The 24,582-nt window shown below is 41.9% G+C and overlaps 1 protein-coding gene across 6 annotated transcripts in view; it reads left to right on the forward strand.

Moving 5' to 3' along the window:
* The first annotated feature begins 363 nt into the window (after positions 1-363).
* The window catches only part of LOC138624009 (polycomb protein SCMH1-like), a 39,310-nt gene continuing 15,091 nt past the window's right edge, over positions 364-24,582 (forward strand). Inside the window, exons 1-16 of one of the 6 annotated variants that reach the window (XM_069703859.1) lie at positions 364-614; positions 2,955-3,025; positions 3,306-3,383; positions 3,667-3,737; positions 3,855-4,089; positions 4,755-4,843; positions 5,071-5,317; positions 9,811-10,055; positions 10,388-10,579; positions 11,392-11,518; positions 11,894-12,094; positions 12,302-12,472; positions 13,643-13,765; positions 15,185-15,307; positions 16,995-17,122; positions 17,278-18,153. In XM_069703859.1, the coding sequence (XP_069559960.1) occupies positions 3,001-3,025; positions 3,306-3,383; positions 3,667-3,737; positions 3,855-4,089; positions 4,755-4,843; positions 5,071-5,317; positions 9,811-10,055; positions 10,388-10,579; positions 11,392-11,518; positions 11,894-12,094; positions 12,302-12,472; positions 13,643-13,765; positions 15,185-15,307; positions 16,995-17,122; positions 17,278-17,397 (2,175 nt within the window). In that variant the 5' untranslated portion in view covers positions 364-614; positions 2,955-3,000 and the 3' untranslated portion in view covers positions 17,398-18,153. Of the gene's footprint in view, positions 615-1,300; positions 1,431-2,954; positions 3,026-3,305; positions 3,384-3,666; positions 3,738-3,854; positions 4,090-4,754; positions 4,844-5,070; positions 5,318-9,810; positions 10,056-10,387; positions 10,580-11,391; positions 11,519-11,893; positions 12,095-12,301; positions 12,473-13,642; positions 13,766-13,869; positions 13,966-15,184; positions 15,308-16,994; positions 17,123-17,277; positions 18,154-24,582 lie in introns of those variants that run through there. The other 5 variants (XM_069703858.1, XM_069703861.1, XM_069703862.1 and 2 more) reach the window with 5 other exon arrangements.

Consider the following 24,582-nt stretch of genomic DNA (forward strand, 5'->3'; position numbering starts at 1 on the left):
TTACAGCAGTGAAAACGATTGGTAATAATATATAACATACAAGCCTGCCGTATTTAATATTGCGCATTTTGTATTATCATAGTCAAATATTACAGTTTAAAAAAAATAATAATAATAACAACAGATAATTGTGAAGTTTCCTCTGGGGTTAATCTGGGACAACATAAAATATAAATTGATATGTTTTATTTAACATTTAATATGATTTGTCTGCCCTTGCTGAAGTACCGCCGTTTGGCCGCCAGTGGTCGTCATTCTGCCTTTCCTCTCTCCGCCCACCACCACCCTCCCCTCCTCCTCCCTCCTCCCTCCCTCCCTCCACCATCCTCCAGCTTGGCTCGTCTTGCCCGCCTCGACTGTCTGACTGACTGCCCAACAAGAAATGTTGGCAAAACACCCCCCTCCTCATCGTGTAAAGGGAGAGAGAGAGAACAAAAATGGCGGACAAGCGCTAAAAAAAAAAGAAAAAACCCCACATCAGAAACAAAATAACACACGTTGCAAAGCGAGGCGAACATCCTCGGATACAACCGAGCGACGTCCTCCCGTTTCGGGCTTCTCGGCTTCAAGGCGCTGAAACCTTAAATTACCGCAAAGCTGATCTCACTGCGCTGGTATGCTACCGTTTTTGCTAATGCTAATATTTATAATCAGGTCAAGGCGAGCTACCTAGCACGCTAAAGGCTAGCGGTCCCCGGGGCGGGCGGGCATGTCTTGTGTGTAGCTGTCGCGTGTAGCATAGCATGCTGGACGGGGCTTCGTCTTGCACGCTTTGGCGTTTTTTGTTGTTGTTGTTGTTGCTGTTGTTGTTGTTGTTTTTGTGCCAGATTCATACCGTTTGCGGCCGCCGCTATTGCAGCGTGAACTCCCGATTGATATAATTTATGAACATGTAGCGCTTCACGTAAAGGGTGGTGGTGGTGGTGGAGAGGTGGAGGTGTGGGGGGGGGGGGGGTCCCATGTGTTTGCTTTGTGTTTTGAATGGACCGCAACTAAATTTCGGCAAAACACGAGCCGCGTAATTTCGTCTGGAAAACGGAAACATAAAGCGTCCCCCGTCCTGTCCCCGTCCTGTCCCCGTCCCCACCACCACCACCACCGCGTAAAATGTGGTTGTTAGGACCCGGAGCAACAGGGAGGAGAGAGTGTGTATGTACCTGCATCTCATGTCTTGTCTTGTCCTCCTCCTGTCACTCCCCCCCCCCCCCAAGGGCTGAAACTACCAAGGAGCGGGGTCGCTTTAATTCGGACGCCATCCTCCTCTTCCCCCCCCCACCCCTCCTCCCCCTCTACACCCCCCCACCCCCACCCTCCTCCTCTTTGGCGGAGGAGGAGAAAAAAAAAAGAAAAAAAAAAGGCGCACTTCTATTGAAAGGGAACTCATCCGGAGACGAAGGAGAGACGCTGCGAAACGGTTATGAAGTTTTAAGGTAGGCATGTTTCTGTGAACAGCCCACTCGGTCCTCTGTTGGTCCTCTTTTTGCTAAATTATCCACGCAAGCTTACTTTTTCTGACAAACTTTCAGAATAAAGCGATGGTTTTTTTGTTGTTGTTGTTTTTGTTTTTTTTCTCCCCAAGTAACTCCGTGACGTTTATATTAGTCTGGACATGTTTCTTCAGAAGCTTTTGCCTATTTTCTATCCATATGCTGTGTAACTGGATCCCAAACTAGTACAACAACGTATTGTATGTTATAAACGGATTGTGATGCCCGTGGGTCTGGAGAAACAGCAGCCACTTGAAGCACTTGTTTATATCGGTCTGACCTGTTGACCTGTATGTTGTGTCTGGCTGGTAATGTTTGTGATCCGGGTTTTTTTTTGGGGTAACAGGGGTCACTGAGCATCAAAACACTTTTCTAAACTTCTGTTTCCTGAACATGGCGAGAAATTGAGTAAACACAGGCAATACTCTTTTTTCTGTGATCAGCAGGTAGTATTTTTTTTTTTTTTATTAATTTATTTTTTTAAATGCTTAAAATCATTGAATTAAAGTTGTGAGGAAAGGCAATAGCAACAATTTGAGTTTATTGCAGGCTGTATTCATTACTGCATTATTATCTGATTTGACCTCATCTGCTTGTGTCAGTTACTATCTTATGTATACAATCAGTAGATCATGGAGCTCTAATGTAACCCTGATTGTAAAATGATTGTACAATTGAGTGAATGAAATCCACATGGAGTGCATGCATATTTGGCATAACAATCCCCTGCTTGCCATCAGGAGGAAAAAGCCAGCAAGCTGCACTAGATATAACAAGCTCAAGCCTCTGGTTTGCCTTTGAAACACAGCAATTCATATGTGGTAGCCCAACCTTTGTCTGTACTTGAGATTTTGTATTAATTAGTTCTTTGAGTTAATAAAAGGTCTTGTACTCTTCATCACCCTGTTTTAACTCAACATCATTTCTTTTCCTTTTTATAACCTGAACTAGGTTTAAATTTTGAGCCATTTACACTGTCTGGCAAAATAAATCCAGTGGAAAATACTCTCTCTCTCTCTCTCACGCATCAGTTTTAACTTTCGACCCCAAAAATTAAGTCATTTGGTATTTTGGAAAACTTTGGGATGTCCACGACATTTTCTGATAAGTTCATAAATAATAAAGTTGAAAGATTATAAATAATATTTGTCTGTACAAGAGCAACCCTGCAATGACCAACATACCAGCTGGTCAGTGAATGAGTTTAAAGGGGTTCATGGCGCATTAAATATTCAGTAAGTTATATGTTGCTCGCTTTTTGAGGGCTGTACTGCACCTTTCTCCAAACGTCAAAGTTACGTGGTGATTTTCAAAATGTTTTTATCGTGACGAAAACAATTAACAAAGAAGAGATCAGTATTTTCAAATCAGCTGCCACAAACGAGAGTCACCAAGTTGTAAGACGGCTATGCCCGGTTTACACAACTGTAACATAGCTAGTTTGTGTGTATGTTCTCTTGTCTTTAGAGTGGAGGCCACCCTTGTGTTGTCAGTTGGTCAGTATTGTTGGAGCATGAGGAAACCCGTACCACAGAAAGGTACGATATTGTTTTACCATCCTCACTACAATAACAGTAATTTTCATAGTACCTTGTAGGTAAAGCTAGAAATGAGAAATATAAAACACATTTTAGTTCCAGTCAACTCCAGCCCATCTCTGTTTTTCCCCGTGCAGGCAGATTCATTTATTGTCCTGTAATAATCATGTAATCATGGCCGATGTTTGGAGCGGTGATTGTAGCGGGTATTACAAGCTACTGACTGATGAGAAAAGTACCCTCAGCTGAAGGCTTATTCTTTCTCTCTTGGCTCCTCCAGCTATAGAGTGGAAAGATGTCCGAAGGATCAAGCACGCCCGGAGTGGACGACCCTCCCGGGTGCCCTCACAGTACCAAGGTAAATGACCTACAGCAGCCAGAGATATATGAAGTACGCTTGGCCAATTTAAAGCGGAAACGGTGCCCAAGGATTTGCCTCGGGGTTTTCTTTAATCGTGAATACAAACTTTGCTGTTGATAATAGTTTTTCAGCCCGTTGCCTTTGTTTGACAAAACAATAAACAAAATGTCGTACATATTATTTAACCTACTGTTTTCAGAGACTTGAACATTTATCAGATTATACAGGGTTTGCCGAAACACATCTGAATCTTAATTTGGTAACGCTGCTTGTTCTGCAGGGCACTTCAGTTGGGAGAAATACCTGAAAGAGACGGGTGCTACTGCTGCGCCTGCTTCGTGTTTCAGACAAGTGAGCTTTCTTTCTGACCCATCTTCATTTCACTGGGAAAATGCCCCCCCCCCCCCCCCCCCGCTGTTGTTTCGCGACTTTTGACTCTCCAACTAACACTCGTCTCACAAATCGTAGAGCGTCACGCCTCCGGTAAACGAGTTCAAGGCGGGCATGAAGCTGGAGGCCCAGGACCCGCGGAACACGACGTCCACCTGCATCGCCACGGTGGTGGGCCTGACGGGCTCGCGGCTGCGGCTGCGCTTGGATGGGTCTGACAACAAGAACGACTTCTGGCGCCTGGTGGACTCCTCGGAGATCCAGCCTATTGGTAACTGTGAAAAGAACGGAGGCATGCTGCAGCCACCTCTTGGTAAGGACACAAAAACAGGAACTCTTAAACGTTTAACATATTGTCATGAAGAAGGAAAAAAACCTCATCGACTTTAGAGTACTGTACAGTTTTTCCTTTGCATCTCGGAGGATTTAAAAAGACTGTTGTCCACTAGATGTCAGCGACTGACAGTACAGAATGTTAGTTTGTCACATTAAGGCTTGTTAACTTTGTTGCACAGCTTAGAAAGCCACCTACACAGCACATTTTTATACTAAATGACCGTTGGGAAAGAGCACTGTGTTGTCTGGCTGTTTTCACTGGTACCACACAGTGTTGTTGATTGTTTTTATTCTTGAAAACGTGTGATTCTTTTCATCATTGATTTATTTTAAGATTCATTTCATCATTCATTGTCTGGTCCGTGAAATATCAAAAAAATAGTAAACAATATGCTACTCAAGCTCAGAGTGAAGGTGATATCTTCAAATGTCATCTTTTGTCTGACCAACAGCCCAAAACTCAAGATTTTCAGTTCACATTATTCCAAAAGTAAAGAAAGGCAGGCAAATATTCACATTTGAAAAGCTGAAACAAGGGACAGAGAGGCGTTTTAGCTTCAGAAATAGTCTAAAACAATCATCATTTAACCCTCGCCTCTTAAAGCTGGTGTACTTATGGCAAAAATGACTCCTTTTTTTCAGGTTTCCGTCTCAATGCGTCCTCCTGGCCCATGTTCCTCCTGAAAACACTAAATGGAGCTGAGATGGCTCCTTCTCGCATTTTTCACAAGGTACCTGTAAAAAGCTCATGAACTCACCATGCTATGGAAAATGAGTCATAATTACTTATTTATACGAGACATTAGGAGGGAACTTTGTTTGGTACAACAAGAAAAATGTATCACTTAGCAAAACATGATCAGCATTTTACTGTGTTTCTAACCTACAAATGAATGCACTCGGGCACGCCAACTTCCATACCTGACCCCATTTCTCTCTCTCTCTCCATATTCCCCAGCAGGAGCCTCCCGCCCCAGAGCAGAACTCCTTCCACATGGGCATGAAGCTGGAGGCGGTGGACAGGAAAAACCCCCACTTCATCTGCCCAGCCACAGTAGGTGCACTGCGCGGTGTCGAGGTGCTGGTCACCTTCGATGGCTGGCGGGGAGCCTTCGACTACTACTGCCGCTACGACTCGCGGGACATCTTCCCTGTTGGCTGGTGCGCCCTCACTGGAGACAACCTTCAGCCGCCTGGCACCAAAGGTCGGCACATTATCTGTAGCCCAACAGTTTTATTTGTGAATTTTTCTGGAGGTAAATTTAGTGTATTGTGCGAGATTGGTGATCTCACAAAATTCACGTCGTAGCTCTGTCTTATCTTCAACCTGATCATAGGTCTGATCGTTGAGAAAGACTGAACACATCTGTGTGGCTGTGCAGAGCCTAAACTTTTACAGGGCCGGAAATACACATTTATTTTATGTTATTTTGTAGGGCAGCGAATTGTAATAATTAGGTTATGTGGAGTTTAATTACTACTGCCACCACTGAATCTGAACAAAAACTAAATCAATCTATTAGATTACATTACGTAATAACAGGGTTTTTTTTTTTCATTGTCCATCCGCTGTACTTTCACACTCCTCCTAATAGAATCTGAGACCCATTTCAAGAACAAATACTTGTATATTTACTTTAGCATTTAAATCCAGGCAATGATATGGAAAAATACATTGTTTACCTCAAAAATGAGCTAATTTCATCAACATACTCTGCTAGAGATTAAGTGTACTTTTGTTTGTTTTTTGTGACGATTGTGAGTGTTGGTGCAGTGTGATGTAAGAACATAATGTAGAGGTTAAAATCGTACTCGAGATCACATGTTGCGTTCGGTTGAGTTTGCTTCCAGTAGCCACGAACACCCAGTCGACTTTGTAGAATGTTAAAGTAAGCATACCTGTGGTTTTGCTTTTCTTCTAAAAGACTGTGTTTACAGCTCATCTTGACAGTTAGCAGTTCTCCATGAGACATTATTTCTTTGCTTTTCCATTCAACAAACAAATTACTGGTAGTCACTGCTTTCTTAAAGCATTTCAGAAATTTTTCAGCTTTTTCAAAATCAGGAATAAAAGTCAGACACTGAGCAGGGAACAAGACTAGGCGATTTTATTTAGTTTTTTTTTAATACAAGAGACATATAAAAGAAAAAAAGTGGACAGAAGGGTTATCAGCCACAAGGTCAACAGTCCTCGTGTGTTGGATCCACAGCGTTTGAAGGAGTGGAAGGAAAGGAAGGAGGGAAATGTGGTGGCAGGACATGTCTTTGTAGCTTGCTAGTGTTTTATGAAGGCCTGGCACTCACCCAGCTGGCAGAGTCGGGCCCTGACGTGGTTGGAGCAAGCCCGGATGGGGGCCCCTCCACAGGCCTCTCGTTGGCACCCTCACGACCAGAGTCTGATTAGACACCTTGGAAAGACTCGAGTTAAGAGAGGAGACAGGAACGAAGAGAAAAGACCGGCGTTTGCTGTGAACAGACCGGCGTTTGCTGTGAACGGTGGACTGTTTACATTGTCAGCAGATGGTGGGAGGAGAGAAGAGGAGAAGGGAGGAAAAAAGAAAGACGGAGGAGGAGCAATGCAGAGGAAGAGTGGGAGAGGAGGACAGGGCATGAGGAGAGGGTGAATCTGAGGACAGCTGTGCAGATAACCACACACTTTTGACTTTTGATTGAGCGAGGGGGTGAGTAAACTGAATGAAATTAGAGAAATGCAGTTGTAGAGTGATAGATTAGAAGCTCTTGAGAAAGTTGTGTTGCTGTAATACGAAGCTGGCAGTGGTGGCTTTGTGAACTCGATGAACTCACTCAGGGGAGAGAGAAAAAACAAGGCTTTGCTTGTTACGCATTTGTTTGGCTGTATTTACAAGCAGTGCAATTGATTGTAACCTCGAGGTCTTTTAACCTTTAAACATATTATCTAGGATTTGTCCAGCCTGTTTAGGATCAATCAGGTGCCTTGTTTGTTTTTTTTCCTTTTCCTTTGCCCTGCTGTGACTCCCCTTTGAAAAGTAGCAGTAGCATGCAGATTGAGTTTTGCATTGATTGGTGTGAAAGTGGGTTTAATAAATAGACCCTCACGGGCCAAGACCTGTGCTAATGAATGTGGCCGCTCCTCTCGTAAATCTGTCTTGGGTTGATCCCGGATGAATACCAGTGCATTTTAGTTTGTGTGTGTGTGTGTGTGTGTGTGTGTGTGTGTGTGTGTGTGTGTGTGTGTGTGTGTGTGTGTGTGTGTGTGTGTGTGTGTGTGTGTGTGTGTGTGTGTGTGTGTGTGTGTGTGTGTGTGTGTGAGTGGCGGCCTTGCAGGTGTATTTGAAGTCAGAAATCCTGACTATACCGTGGTTCTTTTTTCTCCACGGTTGTTTTTGCATGCACACATTCTTGAGGTTTTGCCAACTGTGATGGCTTATGTAAAGTAGACGGTTTGCTTGGTTGTTTTTATGTATTTAATATAGGCCCTCTCTTAATGTTTATACCATGTGCTTGTTCCCTCTGTGGTTTATGCGAGTTCTGAAATGCTTCCCATCAAGAAATGAAGGGTGTGTGTGTGTGTGTGTTCATGGGTGGGAGTTCGCAAGATAAATTTTAAGTCTGTCTCGCAGCTGTCAGCAGCTCGCTTCTTTATTTGGGTTTAATCCTCTGGCTTCTAAGGTGTTCGCACATTCCTTCTTTTTATTCTAGCCAGCAGGCATGGAAAGATACAGTGAAATAAAATCACCTTTGATTAACTGTCCTTTGTTTTAAAGAGTTATAGCTCTTTTTTTTTTTTTTTCCTTCACCTCTTGCCTAAAATCTTTCAGCCCTTGTTTTTCTTCTGATTCACCTTCATCTTGTGTTGTTTGTAATAGATCACAGTTTATGCAGGTGATGCCTGTTTGTGTGATGTCATACTGTAGTTATATACTCTGCCCAAACCACAATTTTTCTCATACTTTTAGTTGCCGCACAAATGATTTGGGGTTTTCACTGGAATTACTTGCTCCTGAAGAAATATTCAAGAAGCTGTGCTTTATAGATTTTGCAGAATAATAGGAACTACGAGGGACTAACAAAGAATAGAGAGACTGTTCCTGTTGCATGCGAACAGGGCGCATGATGTACATGGAGCAGGAGGAAGCTTTGTGAGTAAGTATTCCAAGTTGCCAAGTCGCTTCATCAACATCAGCCCCTGTGTTACAGGCGTTTATGTGACCACTGATAAATGCGCATTTGCGATTTTAACATGCACTTAAGCAGAGAATGCACACATCAAATTTTGTGTCAAACTTGTGGAATCGGCAACGAAGATCCTTGAAAAGCTTCAGAAAATCGACAGCAATGATGCAACTCGATCAAATTTTGTGTCAAACTTGTGAAATCGGCAACGAAGATCCTTGAAAAGCTTCAGAAAATCGACAGCAATGATGCAACTCGATCATAGGGATGAATTCCCGGTAAACAACCCTGTGGATGTCATACTCTCAACACAGAGATCTGTTCCCCAAAGATTTTACAAAAGATTTGATGTGCGTTCTTTGGTGAAATTTTAGGTCAATGTTCAAATTGCAGATGTGAATTTGATGAAGTGATGTAACCTGACATACTGTACTTACTCATGAACACTACTGCTCCCGCCGTGCTCGTCCACATCGCTATGCTGCACCCTGTCACACAACAGGAACCGTCTGAACTTTTTGATTGCCTCTTGTATATCTGGGAAGGCACGTCGCTGTTTATTAATTGAAATAGATTTTTATCAGTGCTTGAGCACCACAAACAAAATTCCATATAACCACAGCTGTGCTTTCATTCTAAAGAGAAAACATGGCTACCAGAGGTGGCATATCTGTGTCACACTTCAAGACAGCATATCCCGATTAATTGCAGCATCCATTATTTCCCCCCCCCCCTTTAATCTGCCTACCATGTAGACACGTCGTATTGCAGTGATTTTCTCAGGAATCTGAGGCTTGTGACCTTATTTGTGCAGACAAAAAGGCAACTGAAGCTTCAGAGTTCACTGAAAGGTTCCGATTTACTGTTGAGCAGTTGTACAAAGGAAACTGAAGCATACACGTCTTTGATGTAACCTTTTGCCCTTTTTCTTTTCTCTCTACGTGTTCACTCTCAATTTGAAGCACATTACAGTCTGAGAGATGTTTCACGGCGAAGAATGTTTGCTGAGGTGTTATGAACAGCTGGAGTTTGTTCTGCACCGAATGGTTGAATTGCGGTACATTACTTGTTGTTAAGCATTTGAGAAATGTACTTATAGCATAGGTGGAAATTCCTGATGTGCCACTTGTGTGTGTAAAACATTTATGCCTCAATTTTCTTCTTGGTTGGCTGCAGCTGGAGGCAGTCGAGGACACTGCAGCTTGTGTGTGATGTCGGGCACATGAATAATTCTGCTCTGTGGGAATGTCATGTGCATGTTACATGGCAGATGTGTGGCGAGGTTGACTTGGGATTTTGATTGAACAAATGTCTGTTGCTCCTTTCATTCAGATGATGTAACTGCATACAGAGGTCTAGATTTCATATTGAAAGAATACGTACATCGGTGGAGAAATATGTTTCTAACCTCAAACTAAACACTAAATGTTTGCACAAATGGCCCAGAAGCTGTAATTCTTAATTTGTTCTTTTATACTGTGATGCTGCAACTGTTTCCTCAACTCCTCTTTTCTTGTGTGCCTGTCCATCTTTTCCCTTTCAGTAGTGTTGCCCAAGAGCCTCGGGACACTCACAGACGGAAGTGTGGAGAGTCCAGCCATGCACCCCACCCCCACAGTGGGCAGACCTCCAGGTCAGAGAGGACGTAAGCCAGGCCGCAGGAAAACCAAAGTGACAGGGCCCTGGAGTCAGAAGGGCTCAGCGTTGGGACCACAGAGCATCCAGCCAAGCAAAGGCCTGGAGCCCATTAAGATCCCAAAGAAACGAGGGCCCAAGCCTGGCAGTAAGGTAGGCATGACGTGGCTTAGAGATCCCATCGGAGTTTATTCCCTCAAATGACAAAAACACATTTTCTTATTTAGATCTAGAGATGTCAAAAAGTTTAGATAGTTTTGGTTTTATTCGGCCAGCTTTTAAGATTTCGCTGCATCTTCCTTCAGACTGTTGGTGTAGAAACAACTATTAGGCTTTATGGAGACCGTTTCTTTTCACAGTGAGTTTTCAGGATTCTGCCGAGTAACTTGAATAGTGTTTCTGGAAAGACATGCTGATTTGTTCCATGCTGTTATCACCACAGACAAAACCCTTGACTCCGTGTCTCCTTCGCCCTTTGTTTGCAGCTGGGCTGGGCAAAGAGAGCTGGCTGGCTGGAGGATGCCATGGCTGGCCCTGGACGGCCGGTGTCGGGCCCAGGGCGAACCCGGGGCAGACTGCCTGCCAACTGGGCACAGAGGATAGCTCTGCAGCAGGCACAGACTCCAGCAGAACCCATCAAGATCCCAAAGAAAAGGGGGCCCAAGCCTGGCAGCAAGGTAGACGACCATCTACACACATGCAGTATAAACACTGCCATTATCGGCACATTTCAGCAGCTGGATGCAAGAGGCACAATGATGTAATCTTTCAAATGAGTAACTTATCCAGTACGTCTCTTCGAGCGCATAATACACTGTTGATTGGTGATTTGCCCAGTGCTCTTCTACTTTACTTGGACAAGTTGATTAGTCAGAAATGAAACGGTATGTTCTGTTACAGCCCGCTCTCATCTCTGTTGTCTTTACTTCCCCTGCCAATTGTGTTTGACAGCACCTGCGGAAGCATGGACACTGTCCCATTTTAAGTACTTCCACATTTTTTTAAAAGCCATTTGCTTCATCATGTAAGGTGTGTCTGGGGTTAAAATTTGTAAATGAATACCCTCCTGTTAGTTGACAGTTTTTCCAAGTGTGGTAGATTGAGCTGGTTTCCATTTCAAAGGCATGGACACAAAAAGCACAGTGGTCGTCCACAACAAATGTTGGGCAGCATCCAGTTTGTCTGCTGGCAAAGCAGGTAGCTGCACTCATCAGGTCCCAATAATGTCCTGAGAGGAGATTAATGAAAACACTTGGCAGACTCACGAACTTACCTTTTTGATGTTTGTTTTGTGTCCCAATGTAACATCATGTTTCATTTACAGGAAGTTAGTTTGTTTGATTTACTTTAAATATGAAAAAAAAATAGAGCAACACGAGAGTCACTTTCGTTGCTACATTGAAAACTTTTCTGCATTAGATGTACTGACGATAGTTAACGAGCGAAGAGACAAATAATGTAAAATCTGAATGTGTGTGTTTGTATACAGAGAAAACCACGAGTGGTACCTAATCCAGTCCCCACGTCTCCCACCAGCAGCACCCCAGAGCCAGACACCAGCACTGTGCCCCTGGACAATGCCACCATCCCCAACTCTGCACTACAGGCTCCCACAGGTACACAACATGCACAGGCCTCAGCGCAACGCACGTTATTATCTGCTTTTTCTCTGTGTGTGGGTGTGGGATGTTGAGTACATTTTAGTCTTATGCTGTCACACACACACGGTCACTGACTCTGCGCTACCTTTGAAAAGTAAAGGAGCTTGGTTTCGTTTCACATTGGCAGTAAAGTCGAGCCAAAACACCACACACGTCTGTCTGCTGAGCTGCCTATGTGATGCTTAGTAACTTGGCATGTATTGCAAATTATCAAGATTGTCTGCCTCTGAGATTAATACATGAAGACATGGTTTAAAGGCAGCACGGTGGGGGACCTAATGGATTGAATAATAAGCCTCATAAACCTCAGCTTGTTTTTCTGCCGTGCAGTTTGCGTGTACCTAAACAAGTACGGCAAGGTGGGACCCCATTTGGACCAGCGGCGTATTCAGCAGCTCCCAGACCACTTCGGACCGGGCCGAGCCTCCTCAGTGCTTCAGCAGTGTGTTCAGGCGTGCGTGGACTCGGCCCACAACCAGGGCTCGGTCTTCTCCCGCCTCAAGTCTGGACAGGGGGGTGAAGTCATTTCAGGTGTGGAGTAAAGACATTTGAAAGGGAATATGCTTTCTCACTCTATGCCTCTTCTCTCTGTTTTAATGCTGTTTTAATGCTTTTTAACGGATTAGGATTTGACCTGGTTAACGTTAAATTCTGTCATTTTATTTTATTGTTACATAGAATGCAGGGTTCACCTTTACCATCCTTTCCCCCCCTTTTTTTTTTTTTTCTCTCATCCAGCCTTTTTTGACCAGCAGCAGCGCACCCTGACCTTGCCTACAGTCAGCAGCGTCACCTACGTCCTCCGCTTCCTGGAAAAACTGTGCCACAATCTTCACTGCGATCCTCTGTTTGGCAGCCAGCCCGTAGCCAGAGGAGGTTTACACTACGACAGTCACACATACAGCACAGGTCAGGGCCACTGCTCTCTCAGCGTGGGTTCACAAGTACATCGACAGTTGGATAATGAGCCCCTTTAGGAAAATTGATGCGAATTCAACTGATCGCCACAGTATTTGTCCAGTAAAACAGAAAGTACTTACTTTTACAGAAGATGTTGCTTATTTTTTCGGTAAAGATGAGTCTTAATGACTCAGGAATTCTTTAGTAACTGTGAGACGATGGTTCATTGAGTTCAGAAGATAAGAAAAAAAAGACGAGAACTGAAATATTTCCAGCTCTTTGTGATGTGCAGAATGTTTATTATCATAGCAAGTGATTACATACGGCTCTTTCTTTATTAGATAATAGTTACAAAAAAAATTCCATACTTTTTTTCTCCATTTTACTGAAAATAAAATCCCCTCAAATGCTGTAAATTACATCCCAACTGTTTTCGAAAACAAGCTACCACAAAATGATGTGTTTTTTTTTTTTTAACAACAATTATAAGTTAAGTAAAGAAACACCGTGAAATCGTGGAGGGACTTGATAATGTTTTTGAGGCTCTAATATTGTGTCCAGTGAGGAAACATACCTTTGTCCTTATTAGAAATACATCTGATACCTGGATATGTCTATTGTTATCTGTCTCCTGAAGCTGTGATCACACTGTACATTTTTAGATCGCAGTTAGATTGCATGTGTACATTCAGTTGAATTTGGGCATTTAGGCAGCACTGGCATCGGTCCTGTTTTTGTTTTTTTGTAAGTCGTTCAGGAGGGGAAAAAAAAACTCCAAACAGCAGAAGGAAATCTGTTTGCTTAATTCATGTGGAGATGCTGGCAGTAATCTTCTGTGAAACAAATCTCATAAATACTCCACGGAGGCGCACCACGTGTTTCCCCATCTGTACTGTATGTATTACACTTTTGTTCAAACAGCAAATAACTTTGTTTTAATGTAGGAAACAAGACGTTGCGTGGCTGGAGTCGTGAATAGAAGAAGAGTGACAAGTCCCAAAATATTCTAGCAGTATTGTGTTCATGTTGAGCAATGTCAATTCAACATGTTTTATGGACCTTAAACGATGACGTTCTTATCCGTACCGTTGTCATGCACTGCTTCTTCCTTTTTGCTTCACTTTGAAACCTCCAGCTGTAGTAACTGTTGTTCTCTCCTCCATTTATGTTGATTTTTAGAGAGGAGAGGTTTTGGAGACAGCCTGACGACAGGCCCGGGCCGAGGCACCAAACGCTTCCTTCAGGACTTCAACAGTCCCCTGTCTCAGAAACTGGCAAAAATCTCCCGGCACTCCACTGATGGTATGCTACTTTATACATACTTTTATCCCAAGTTATAGAATAATTCATGTTTCTTTTTTGAATAAAAAAAAAAATACTTAACTATCTTTTGCTTATATTTACAGCTAGTAAAAATCATTGATGTAGGTATTTTAGTATGGGTAAGAAAAACATCAAATTCTCTTCTTAAATTTCACAGTTCCCCCCTTTTTTTCTTTTCTTTTTTTTTTTTTTTTTTATCAATAGGCTGAATCAATATTTAACTTTCTGTTCACACTGAGCTAGGGTGATAAATGCTAGCAGCTCACAGTTAGCCTGGGAGCTAGCCAGTTACCGGTAGCCTGATAACATTGGTGCGTGAACAAATTCTACCGGAGCGCTGTTAGTTTTTTCAAACAGTGGCTGAAAATCACTGGGTTTTTTTTTTCTACAAAGCATAAATCCTGAAGTTTTCCTGCTAATCTGTAACCGTTTCACTTTCTGCAAACTGCTAACAACTGACTGTTTCTGTTCGACCGGTGCGATACTTGTAGGATTATCAACAGTTCAAATTTGCCCAAAAAATATTAAATCAGCACTCAAGTATGGTAATCTCAAATCGGGAAATTATTATCTTATGATCCCACCCAGTTTGCTCAACCCTGATAAATTATTTACATTTATCAGTAATAATTAACTTCTTCTGTGTACCCTGAGATTTGCACTGATGTGCTGCAGAGGGCCAGAGTTTTTTTCAGTTGTGTAAATTGCCTTTGGATTGTATTTGAATTTGTTATTTTTTTGGTGTGAAAAAATGTATCAGAAATTAGTTTAAAGGATTCCACTGATTAAATATGGCTTCCACTCCTATGCATAGTCTTTATTTATAGAATCGGTGGCCCTCAACTGTAATGCTGCACCACATTTTCTATAAAACATTTAACTACAAGTTAAATGTTTAACAAATAAGTGACAGCTCTGACTTGTCTGGTAAAGCTTCATCATATCATCATATAATAGGAAGTAGTTAAACAGACACGCTCCTGGCTCAGGAGCAAGTGTTATTAAGTTTTGGGGCAGGAAGTTAATCATTTAATCATCTTTCAATTTCCTTAGATTTTAATTAAGTTAATGGAATATTTGAAGAGATTTATATAAAAGGGTTATATGCCCCTTAAAAAGCCCTTGTACTTTTACAGAAGGCCATAACACACACTCAAATCACTGTGGTATTCTCTGAGGGTTGCAGCCATATTATCAGTGAACTATATCAAGAGAATAAGTCAGCCGGTTACGTCGCTTTTGTGCTGCTTTTTTACACTCAGCATTGTATGTTGGATTTTTGTTTTAGTTGCCAGCCTAAGTTTTTTTTTAAGGTTTTTTTTTTTTTTAATTTTGGGATCGTTTCATCATCTATGTGATTACTTTAGCTCATCAGTGAGTCTTCTGCTCTGTCCTCAGGTGAGTCCTTCATCGAGAACGGTGTTGCCGCAACAGAGCATTTAAAGAAGAGCCCGAACTCGACGGGACTGACGCCTGGCCTGAGGTCTCCCTCCAAACTGCTGCATCATAACAACTCTACAGGTAAGATCTCTACAGGCTGGGAGAGTCGCTGAGACTGAAAACGTCGTAACTGTCGACACTTGCTCATTTCACTGCTTCCGTGTGGTGATTGTAAAAGCTCCTAAATGGATGATCGTATCAAAAAAAACGGCTCGGAACAGAGCGAGTTTGAAGGCTTATCAAGACACCGAAAAGCTGCACAGCCACTTATAACACTCAAGTCTGTGTCATTCTGCAGAGTTATCACAGAGGCAATCTTTTTTTTCAAATGTTCTGAAGATGGTAAGACGGAGAGTATCACAAAGGTAAACGGTGGGAATATGGTGTTCTTGTCTCAAAGTAATTCCTTTCACAATTTTGTTTGACCATTGTAGCACTTTGACAGATGACAGCTCTGCATTTCTTTTACCGCTGTGTTGCCTTCTCTGCTGTTTCAATGGAACGGCCCCATTCAAATGAATTAGAAGGCAATGTTTGAGGCAGCATCCGCGTTTTACCCGATGAACCCGAGGCTGTTTTCAGTGTAATTTTAACACCTTTATGTTCAAGATCTCTGTCATTAGAAGCTGTATCTTATTCTGTGATGCAAAAACACTTTACATCTATGAAAAAAATGATTGCACTTTTTAGAAATTGTTGGATTTTACAGATATCGTACCCTACGCTCATCACGGCATCGTTTCATAACTGTGTCGGGGAAGATTGCCTACAATCTTGCAACATCAGACCAATAGTGAGATTTTATTCACTGAAGTCTTACACATCTTTTTACCACACCCTTTGAATCATTGCCATGAAAAGCAAATACATTATGCATTGATCTGTTTAACAATGATTTCTATAGGTATTTCATGCTTTTCTTTGATATTGACAAGAGGGATTGACAGGAAATGAGGAGAAAGAGAGTAGGGTAATAACATGCAACAAAGGTCCGGCCAGCTGGAACCCGAACCAGGGACTCGCAGCTCACGGTGTATGTGCCCTCACCACTCTGCTGTCGGGTCACCAAGCAAAGACAATATTTTATAACATTTTAAAATGGGTTGGAATGTCAGCCCTCTGTTGGAGACAGAGCAGAAATTTGCTTTGATTTCAAAGCCGGATTACTCGACAACAATTTGTCACAGGGAGAAACCACTAGCTTCATCAGAAAGGGTAAGTTCTGCTGTTTATTTTTGACACGTGATGTGAAGCAATCGGGACTTTGTGGCTTAATAACCGAGAAGCGGGAGTGCGAAAATGGGTGAATTATCAAGTTATTACTTTGCAGATGTTTTTCTGTCTCTATAATGTGATTATTTTGGTATGCACAAATATGTGACTAGTATCAGAACACATTTGCGCTTTTTCACGTGTTAACGGTTTCATATGTATGCAGTGATGGCTTTAGGAGTAATTCAAACAACTGTTAAATTATGATTCATTTTAATGTAAGACATCACACCTACCACTACACTTATGTGGGGGCAAAAAGTACAAATAAGGATGTGCAGGTGCATCTTATCAGCACAGTGCGCCCTGACTGACAGGTGTCCAAACTGTTTCCCAGGGCCGTGCGCTCGGACAGCTCCAACTGCTGCAATTTGATCAACATCTTGTGTTTTTAAAAAAAAAAAAAAATTTTTTTTAATGTCTTTTGGTATCGCCAGCTAAACCCAATGATTGACGTTATCTTTATGGATCTGAGTTTGTGCTTTTGTTGTCTCAGGCAGTTTCCGGGAGAGTCCCAGGCCCAGCGGTCAGGATCCCAACCTGTGGACAGTAGAGGAAGTCATGCAGTATATCAGAGATATCGACCCAGTATTGGCCCCACATGCTGACCTTTTCAGAAAACATGTATGTATTTATTCATAGTGGTGTATACACTTGAAATAACTGTATTCTGCATGAGGGAATATAAACTTGATATTTTCTTTGAAACTGGCTCCAGTCTTGTCTGGTACTTTTGTCCAACGTAATCTTTAATTTTTCCCTCCCTCCGTCTGCTCCAGGAGATTGATGGTAAAGCCCTCTTGTTGCTACGTAGCGACATGATGATGAAATACATGGGCTTGAAGCTCGGCCCTGCCCTCAAACTCACCTTCCACATCGATAAGCTCAAACGGGCTTGAGGAGGTCAGCTAACCAGCCGCAGCCTTCCAAAGGACTTAACTCCACCCCCACCTCCCTGTTCTAGGATCAGTATAACATGCACTTCATAATGGACATATACTGTCCATTGACATGTAGCAACATCCATCAACCATATCTTTATATACGTACTGTCCTGACCTCATCCAATGAGGAACGTTTATTTTTGTGTAGCACAATCCAGCCCTAAGGCAGCATGGGATACGTAGGATCACCCACTTGTCCGTCAACTGTTTTGCATTTTAATATAACTTGAAGAAGCATATGTGGCTATTTTAACTGTAAAAGGCTTTTTGGCCTGCTTTTATTGTTACATTGAATCTGTACATTTCATATTTTCTACTTCATAAATTTAAGGACTTGTATTTTTGCCATTATTGTGTTGGGATATGCTAAAAGAAAGAAAAGCCTAAAAGGAAGAAAAGAGAACACTACCTTCATCCCAAAGGTTGGGAATTGTTCTGATTAGTCTCTGTTTGAGACATGATTTTGCAACTACAATATCAGTTATGGTTAGAAAAACCTGTTTTATGAAAGGAAAAAAAACTTTATTCTGAAAATACTGCCATGAGGAAATGTGTTTGTTTTCTCTTATTCTGGATGTTGTTTACAATGCCTTGTCTTGTCTTTGTTATTTGTACTTTTTTAATTTTTTTATACTATATTATTAGAGTTCCTACATGGAAAGCCCTATCATTCTTTACATTGTTCAATAAATATATAAGAATTAAACTGTTTTTTTAATTTTTTTTTATGTCTAAACAATTTCCAATTGCAACTTGTTTACATTCTTCTGTGTTCAGTTTGTAAAATGTATGAGAATTACAATATTTCTTCCTTTTAATCTGCTTGACCTTTCCACAAAAACTAAATACTGAACAAATGTAGGGTTGAGAAGCCTGGCCTTTTTATGCTGTAAAGTTAGCAAAGTTAGAAACTTTAAAATTGTACACAGATATAGATTAATGACATTTTCTTGAATTGATTCCTTTTTGTCATTTTAAATAACAATTAGTTCCATTTACTGAATCCATTATCTGAAGTTCACCAACAGAGGGCAGCACAAACCTGTGCACCTTTCATCAGTCCTGTCTCTTTGCTCTTTCTCCTTGGGACTTACTGACATGCACTACCATGGGTGGCCACATCTCCATCTGTTCGACTCAGCATGTTAATCTCAGTGATATTTTTATACCACGTAAAGACCACTTCATATGGTTGTCGCTATTTTCTATCTTGCTGCAAAGTTATTTAATTAAGTCTCCATTGCTTAAAGGCATGTTTGAAGATAAACGGTATAAAACAATAACTTGTCTGATATTATATTTTGGTTTGTTTACATTTTTGTTTGAAAGTTCTTAAAATAAGACCTGTGCCCAGCTAGCTGAAAAATGCAAAAACTGTGAATATGCTAAATCTTTTTCATTCCACAAAGGTTTCCAACGGATATAATAAGACACCTCCTGCTTCGCTGAAAGTCCATTCTCTGTTTGTGTAATGCAGGTTTCAGGTTTCCACATCACACTTGTGTAAGATGTCTATTTGACTGGTTGTGAAGTCACAAATAAGGCTGGTGAGTAAAACTCAGACAGGTCAGGGCCAACACCGAGAGACTGTTGACCAAATCTGTAATTCCTATGGCAGTTGTTGGCTTTTTTGACGTTATTGAACACGCAAACATTTGGTCCTCTTTGAAACAGTGTTTCAAAGAGTTACCCGCAGATCCTGACATGAAAATATTTTAGATTTAATTTCTCATCGAACAATTTGCTCTGGGGCTAAAACAACTGGGTCGGCCAGTTATTTGAAATCTGCACTACTTGAACCTGATATTTTATTGTGAAATCATTTATTTTAAATGTTTGGAGAGTCATAGGCAATCAAAGAAAGAAAAAAAGCTCCTTTCCCCCCCCAAAGACCTTTTTTTCCAAGGACTTTGAGCCCTCCTGTGTGATTATGTGAACCTATTGTTCATTCTTTTTCTGGTAAATATTGCTGTCATTGTTTCTGTCCGTACGTGACTGGATTATTAGGTATGTGGGTGAAAAAATACTTCTGCTGAAGCGACACGGCACAACACAGAAATGTCTAACCACATCCTTCCAGTGAAAACAGGAAAACCTAGGTTGAAAACATTGACCAAGCCCTCTACATTAAGTGCATTTATGTGTGTATATGTGAGCATATGACAAACAATCTGTGCTGTGTTTGTGTGTTATGCTCAGGCACATGTGACAGGCTCAGAGCTCGTGGCTGATGCCTGTGCTTGTTGATGTGTAATAGTAGCCAATGTGTTGTGCATGAAGCCAGTGCTATTTATAAAAAAAAATAACAGCTCCTTGTGCACATTGTGTTTGTGAGGGTTGTGAAGTCAGTTTTTACTTCAGGTCCTAACACTTCAGTGAGATTTTTATCAGCTGCCATTCTTGTTGTGCTGACAAGTGAGCAGGCCGAGGTCTTTGAATATTATGGTGACTGTCCAGAATTACTGGCTGGGTCCTTGTTATGACACGGTACACTGTGGTATTTGGGGAAATCTTGCTTTACCAATAATGCTCTGGGATCCTCAGTCCTCGACTGTCATTACCACAACAGTCATTTACAATATACAGAGAGGGTTTCAGTATGTATAAAAGGAAATTTTGCAGGCTTGCAGATCAGTCATAACTGTTGAGAAAGAACTACGTTCGCAGGTCTTTGCTTTGGGTGTCATGTTGGGGCATAGAGATGCCATGTTTTCTACAGAACAAGCCTAGCATGATGCACTCTGCAGATAAGTGTGGGCACAGCTGCAGAGAAACAAAACCGAAATAAAGTGCTCAGTCCACCACCTTCTCACTAGTTGATACCAGGATTCCCAGCATGCCTTTGGGCTGTCAGTTGAAGTGCTTTCAGTGAGGGTCCTGGTGTGCAGCCGTGAAGCCTCGGTTATAAAAGAAGAAAAGAAAAAAATGTAATTTCTTTGTTAGGTTGATCTTTGAATCATGTTTTTCACATTGTGCAAACTCCTTGTTTTATAATCCACTATAAAGAATTACGAGGATCATACTTCACTTCCACCGGTAATCAGCCTAAACTAACAGTTTAAGATTCATCATTTTATTTTGAAATGAAATTCTTGCATTCTGCAAAGCACTCTACAGTATTACACACTTCAATGTGTGACTGGTCAGTCCAACGGTTTATGTAACCAGCTTATGAGGGACAGAACAGAAAATGTGTTCACACCTCAGAGGGAGAATTCCCAAAGCCTTTTTATTAAACCCCATTTTTATGTTTTTATGAATAACCCTGATTGATAAGGAGATAATATCTGCAAGGACATCTGACTTGACTGCCCCAACCCCAACACTCACCCTGTCATCTTTTTTGCCTGCAGAGTGTGCGGGTCATCTGATGGCAAGATTTTACTGCGAGGAAAATGTTGGTCACATGACAGAGCGTGTATTATCCATGAGTGCAAAGAAAGCACAGATCACAAGATACGTACAGATATTTGTAAATACAACAATTATATGGGAGAAAATATTGATGTAATGCAATATTGATTGGCGTTAATAATCAAAATGCACATTCTGCTTTCTTCTGGAATTGAACACACTGCTGTTAAGATTATAGGGTGATTTCACCAGCAGGATATCGGCCAACAAGCCCGACAAGAACTGCTCTGTTGTGGTAATTCCACCCCCAGCCTATAGCCTGTTACTCGGACTTTGGTAACATGTGCTTGCCACTGTCACCAGATTAGCACGCAGGCTTAAAGCCCTGCTCACAAAGACACTGTGTACAGAACATGGACTGTTCCCCTATTCTAGCCAATGCATATGTGACTCTCCTGAGCTGGCCCAAATCATTTCTCAGCTGACATTAAACAGGTGACCTAACACTATAAGTACAAAGAGGTGAACACAACAATATTAAAGAACCCGCTGAGGAATCTTTTACAACAAAATAGCACCTTTGTGAAGCTGAAAATGTTCAACCTTTGTTGAGACAGGAGGTGTTCCTGGATCACATCTTACTGTACAAACACCGAAGCGCTGAATCTGAAAGTTTCAACTACAGATTTGACATATTTACCCAAAAGAATATTATTTGCAGCGCTTTTGTCTTGGATTGTATTACATTGCACAAGTATTGCTGCTTCTCTATCAACTCCCATTTAAATGTACTTCTTCATAATTTGCAGAACAACAATTTGGAAAGTGGTTCAGGCTAATTTTTGTGACAAATTCAGCTCTGCTGGCTAAACGCTGACATTGGGGATAACATTCTGTCACTATTGTGAAACCGCAGTTCCGCTCAGTTTGGGTCAACTGTTTAAATCACAATGTTTACCACCGTTAAGACATTGTTGGGACACCTCGATGTGATTTAGCCGGCTCAACTGAGACGTGTCAGCTGTGTGCAGGAAAATAAATTATTTACACCCCTTCCCTCGACTTCAAAGAGCTGGCAAACCATTCAACCCCAGATTTGGGGAGGGGGGCCGGAGGAGGAGTTGCTCGTCACTAGGCAACCTCTATGTCACCTGCCCCGACATGCCAGAATCAGCTACTTACCTCAGGAGGCTGCATGCACGAGGTACACGGCTACATTTAAAAGCCTCCGCAGCAGGATTCGTATGGAAAACTAAACTCTGTGGCTCCAGGAAAGAAAGCATAATGTGATTATATTGCTTTTCCCTCATGTAGAAAAGAGGAACTTTTTTTTGTAGCTTACATAAAATGCAGAGGTTGACTGTGCAACAACTGATGCCTTCCAAATAAGGCCTGTTGCATTGCGATATCTGTGATATGTTTGCTTTTTTTTTTTTTTTTTTAAAGAGGGGAACTAAAAGGAAGAGGCGGGAAGAACAGTGTTCAATCAGACTAACGTGCTAAGTGGAGACACAAGGGGACTGCTCAGCTACAAAATCAGGAAGTTCGGCTTGAGCAACATGTCCACTGTTTTAACCCCGGTCCTGAGGGATCTGCGGTTTATTTACCCCCTGCCAACACACACACACACAAGGTTAACACAAAGCATGCCACAAACCTCCAAACTCTTGTTAAAGCAGACAGGTTCAGGCATGTGCCCTCTTCACACAATATTCACACACGCACACAACACACACAAACATTCCCCTTGATGACGATAAATAACTCATTCTCTCATCTGGGGAATCTTAAGTTTACTTCTCATTTCGTTTCATTTCGTTGTGTAATTCACGCTTTGCTTTACTTTACAGTTATTTGCATTGGTGGGAAAAGAGCAACTTTTTTTTGTAACTCAAAATTCAAACTGAAATGAAAGATAATTCTCAGTTTAGTCACGCCCTTTCAAAATTACACAACCATGTACATTTTCTGGCTGTTCTTTCACCAGTGGGATTTTCTCATTTACACCATAATCTACCCACGTACTGCAGGTGAAGGTTTAAGGATCACAGTGACCAGACATGAGACATAAACCCTTTATCTTTCCCCGGCTCCACACGGATATCCAGGTATCCCTGCTCGCCTGTTTGATCAGGTTGTGTGTGGATGCTGTGTCTGTGCGTGCATGAGAAGACCTGGCCATGCGTGACAACGCCAAATGACCACCTATCCGTCATTGGCGCTGGGGCCAGAGATTAACATGAGCTCAGGCTTGGCACCAGCTGGACCAGAGCCTGGAAATAGAAAACTAGACCGTTCTCAATGCAGACATGCATGTAATGTACAGATCTGGGGGCTGGAGGGAGGAATGTAAAGTGGATTGCACTGAGCATGGCTCGTGTGATAATTATTGTGGGGTTCTCTATGGAATCATCACAAGTGCTGTGGGAAATCCCAGCTAAGAAAATCCCCAAGAGCAAGAATAAAATAAAAATCCCTCCACCTTATTTCGAATTGTAAACTCAAAAGATCCTGACATTTTCTATTCACCTTATCTTTTGTCTCTTTCACTTTGGCTGTCTGTCAGAATGTGGCTTTTAGTTTCTGACTTATATTGAGAAAACAAGCTGCCACAGGAAGACAGTGTTGTGTTGAGCAGTTGCTGTGGGTGGGCTGAAATCGAAAGAGCGAGAAAAACAGAAGTAACTGTAAACGTCTCCGAGTGTCCCACCCTGCTTAGCCTGCGTCTAGACTGGCCTCTGTGAGGCAGGCTGCAGTCATAACAAGGGATTGGGAGAGCAAACAGGGCTGTTTGGTGTAGTTAGCCATTCGTCTATGGAGTTACAATCAAGAAACAAAAACCTCTGCATTTAATTGGGGCTAAACCAGGAACTCACAGAGCACTATACAATTATGAGATATATGAGGAGACATAGTTCTGACAGTGTGCCAGCTTGCCCCACACCAGAAGACCATCTCACCAGATTGGCACCGGGCAAAGGACCTGCAACCGTCACTAAGCCCTGTGCCAAGGCTGTTGGCCTACTTACGAGCCATTCTCTTGCCAGTGTCAAGCCAGGAAAATGTACACATGCACCCTTAAGCGAGTCTGTTATTTGAAACAAGCCCTGCATCTAGGCCAAGATATTTCAGTTTGGATCACCCAATGATACCATGTTTCAAATTGAGCACATCGTCCTTTAACACAATTGGACAAATGAACGGAGCAGGCTCCTTTAAAAGTGGAGCTGCCTTTAAAAGTGAGCAATCAGCTGACACTATTTTTACAACGGTGCACTCATTTCCTCCTTGTTACTCATGATGCCGCTAAAAATGCCTTTGTTGACAATGTGCGGAGCTAACTGTGGTGATGACATTCCCAACATGACCTCAATCAAGTATTTTCATATCGTGGAGGGACAAAACAATTCAACAAACTCAGCCACCGCAGAAAATCGCTTTACCCTCATTTCATAATGATTGCAAATATATTAGGAAAATTGTTTTAGTCCTCCAACTGGCAGTAACACAGACTAGACAGGGACTGTTTTGACGTAGCGCAAGTTTGTTCAGTTACTGTTTACAGCCAATAGTTGGTTTCTTTGACCATTCTCCGCGTGAGCTGGAAAAAGGTAGCACTGTCCTAGAATCAGGGTTTACAAGTGCAAAGTTAGTTAAACCCCCCCATCAGCGTAAGCAGTCTTCAGTCATTTTCACCTCCCCCAATCACACCACTCTTTACACACAGCATATTAACAACTGTTTAGAGTGCTCCTGAGAAGCCAGTGTTAGTCAAATGTTGCTTTG

Source organism: Brachyistius frenatus, unplaced genomic scaffold (assembly GCF_029030835.1).
Source record: "Brachyistius frenatus isolate BFR_SWC_R1_liver_20210118 unplaced genomic scaffold, ASM2903083v1 Contig_48, whole genome shotgun sequence".
In the NCBI taxonomy this organism is placed as follows: Eukaryota; Metazoa; Chordata; class Actinopteri; family Embiotocidae; genus Brachyistius; species Brachyistius frenatus.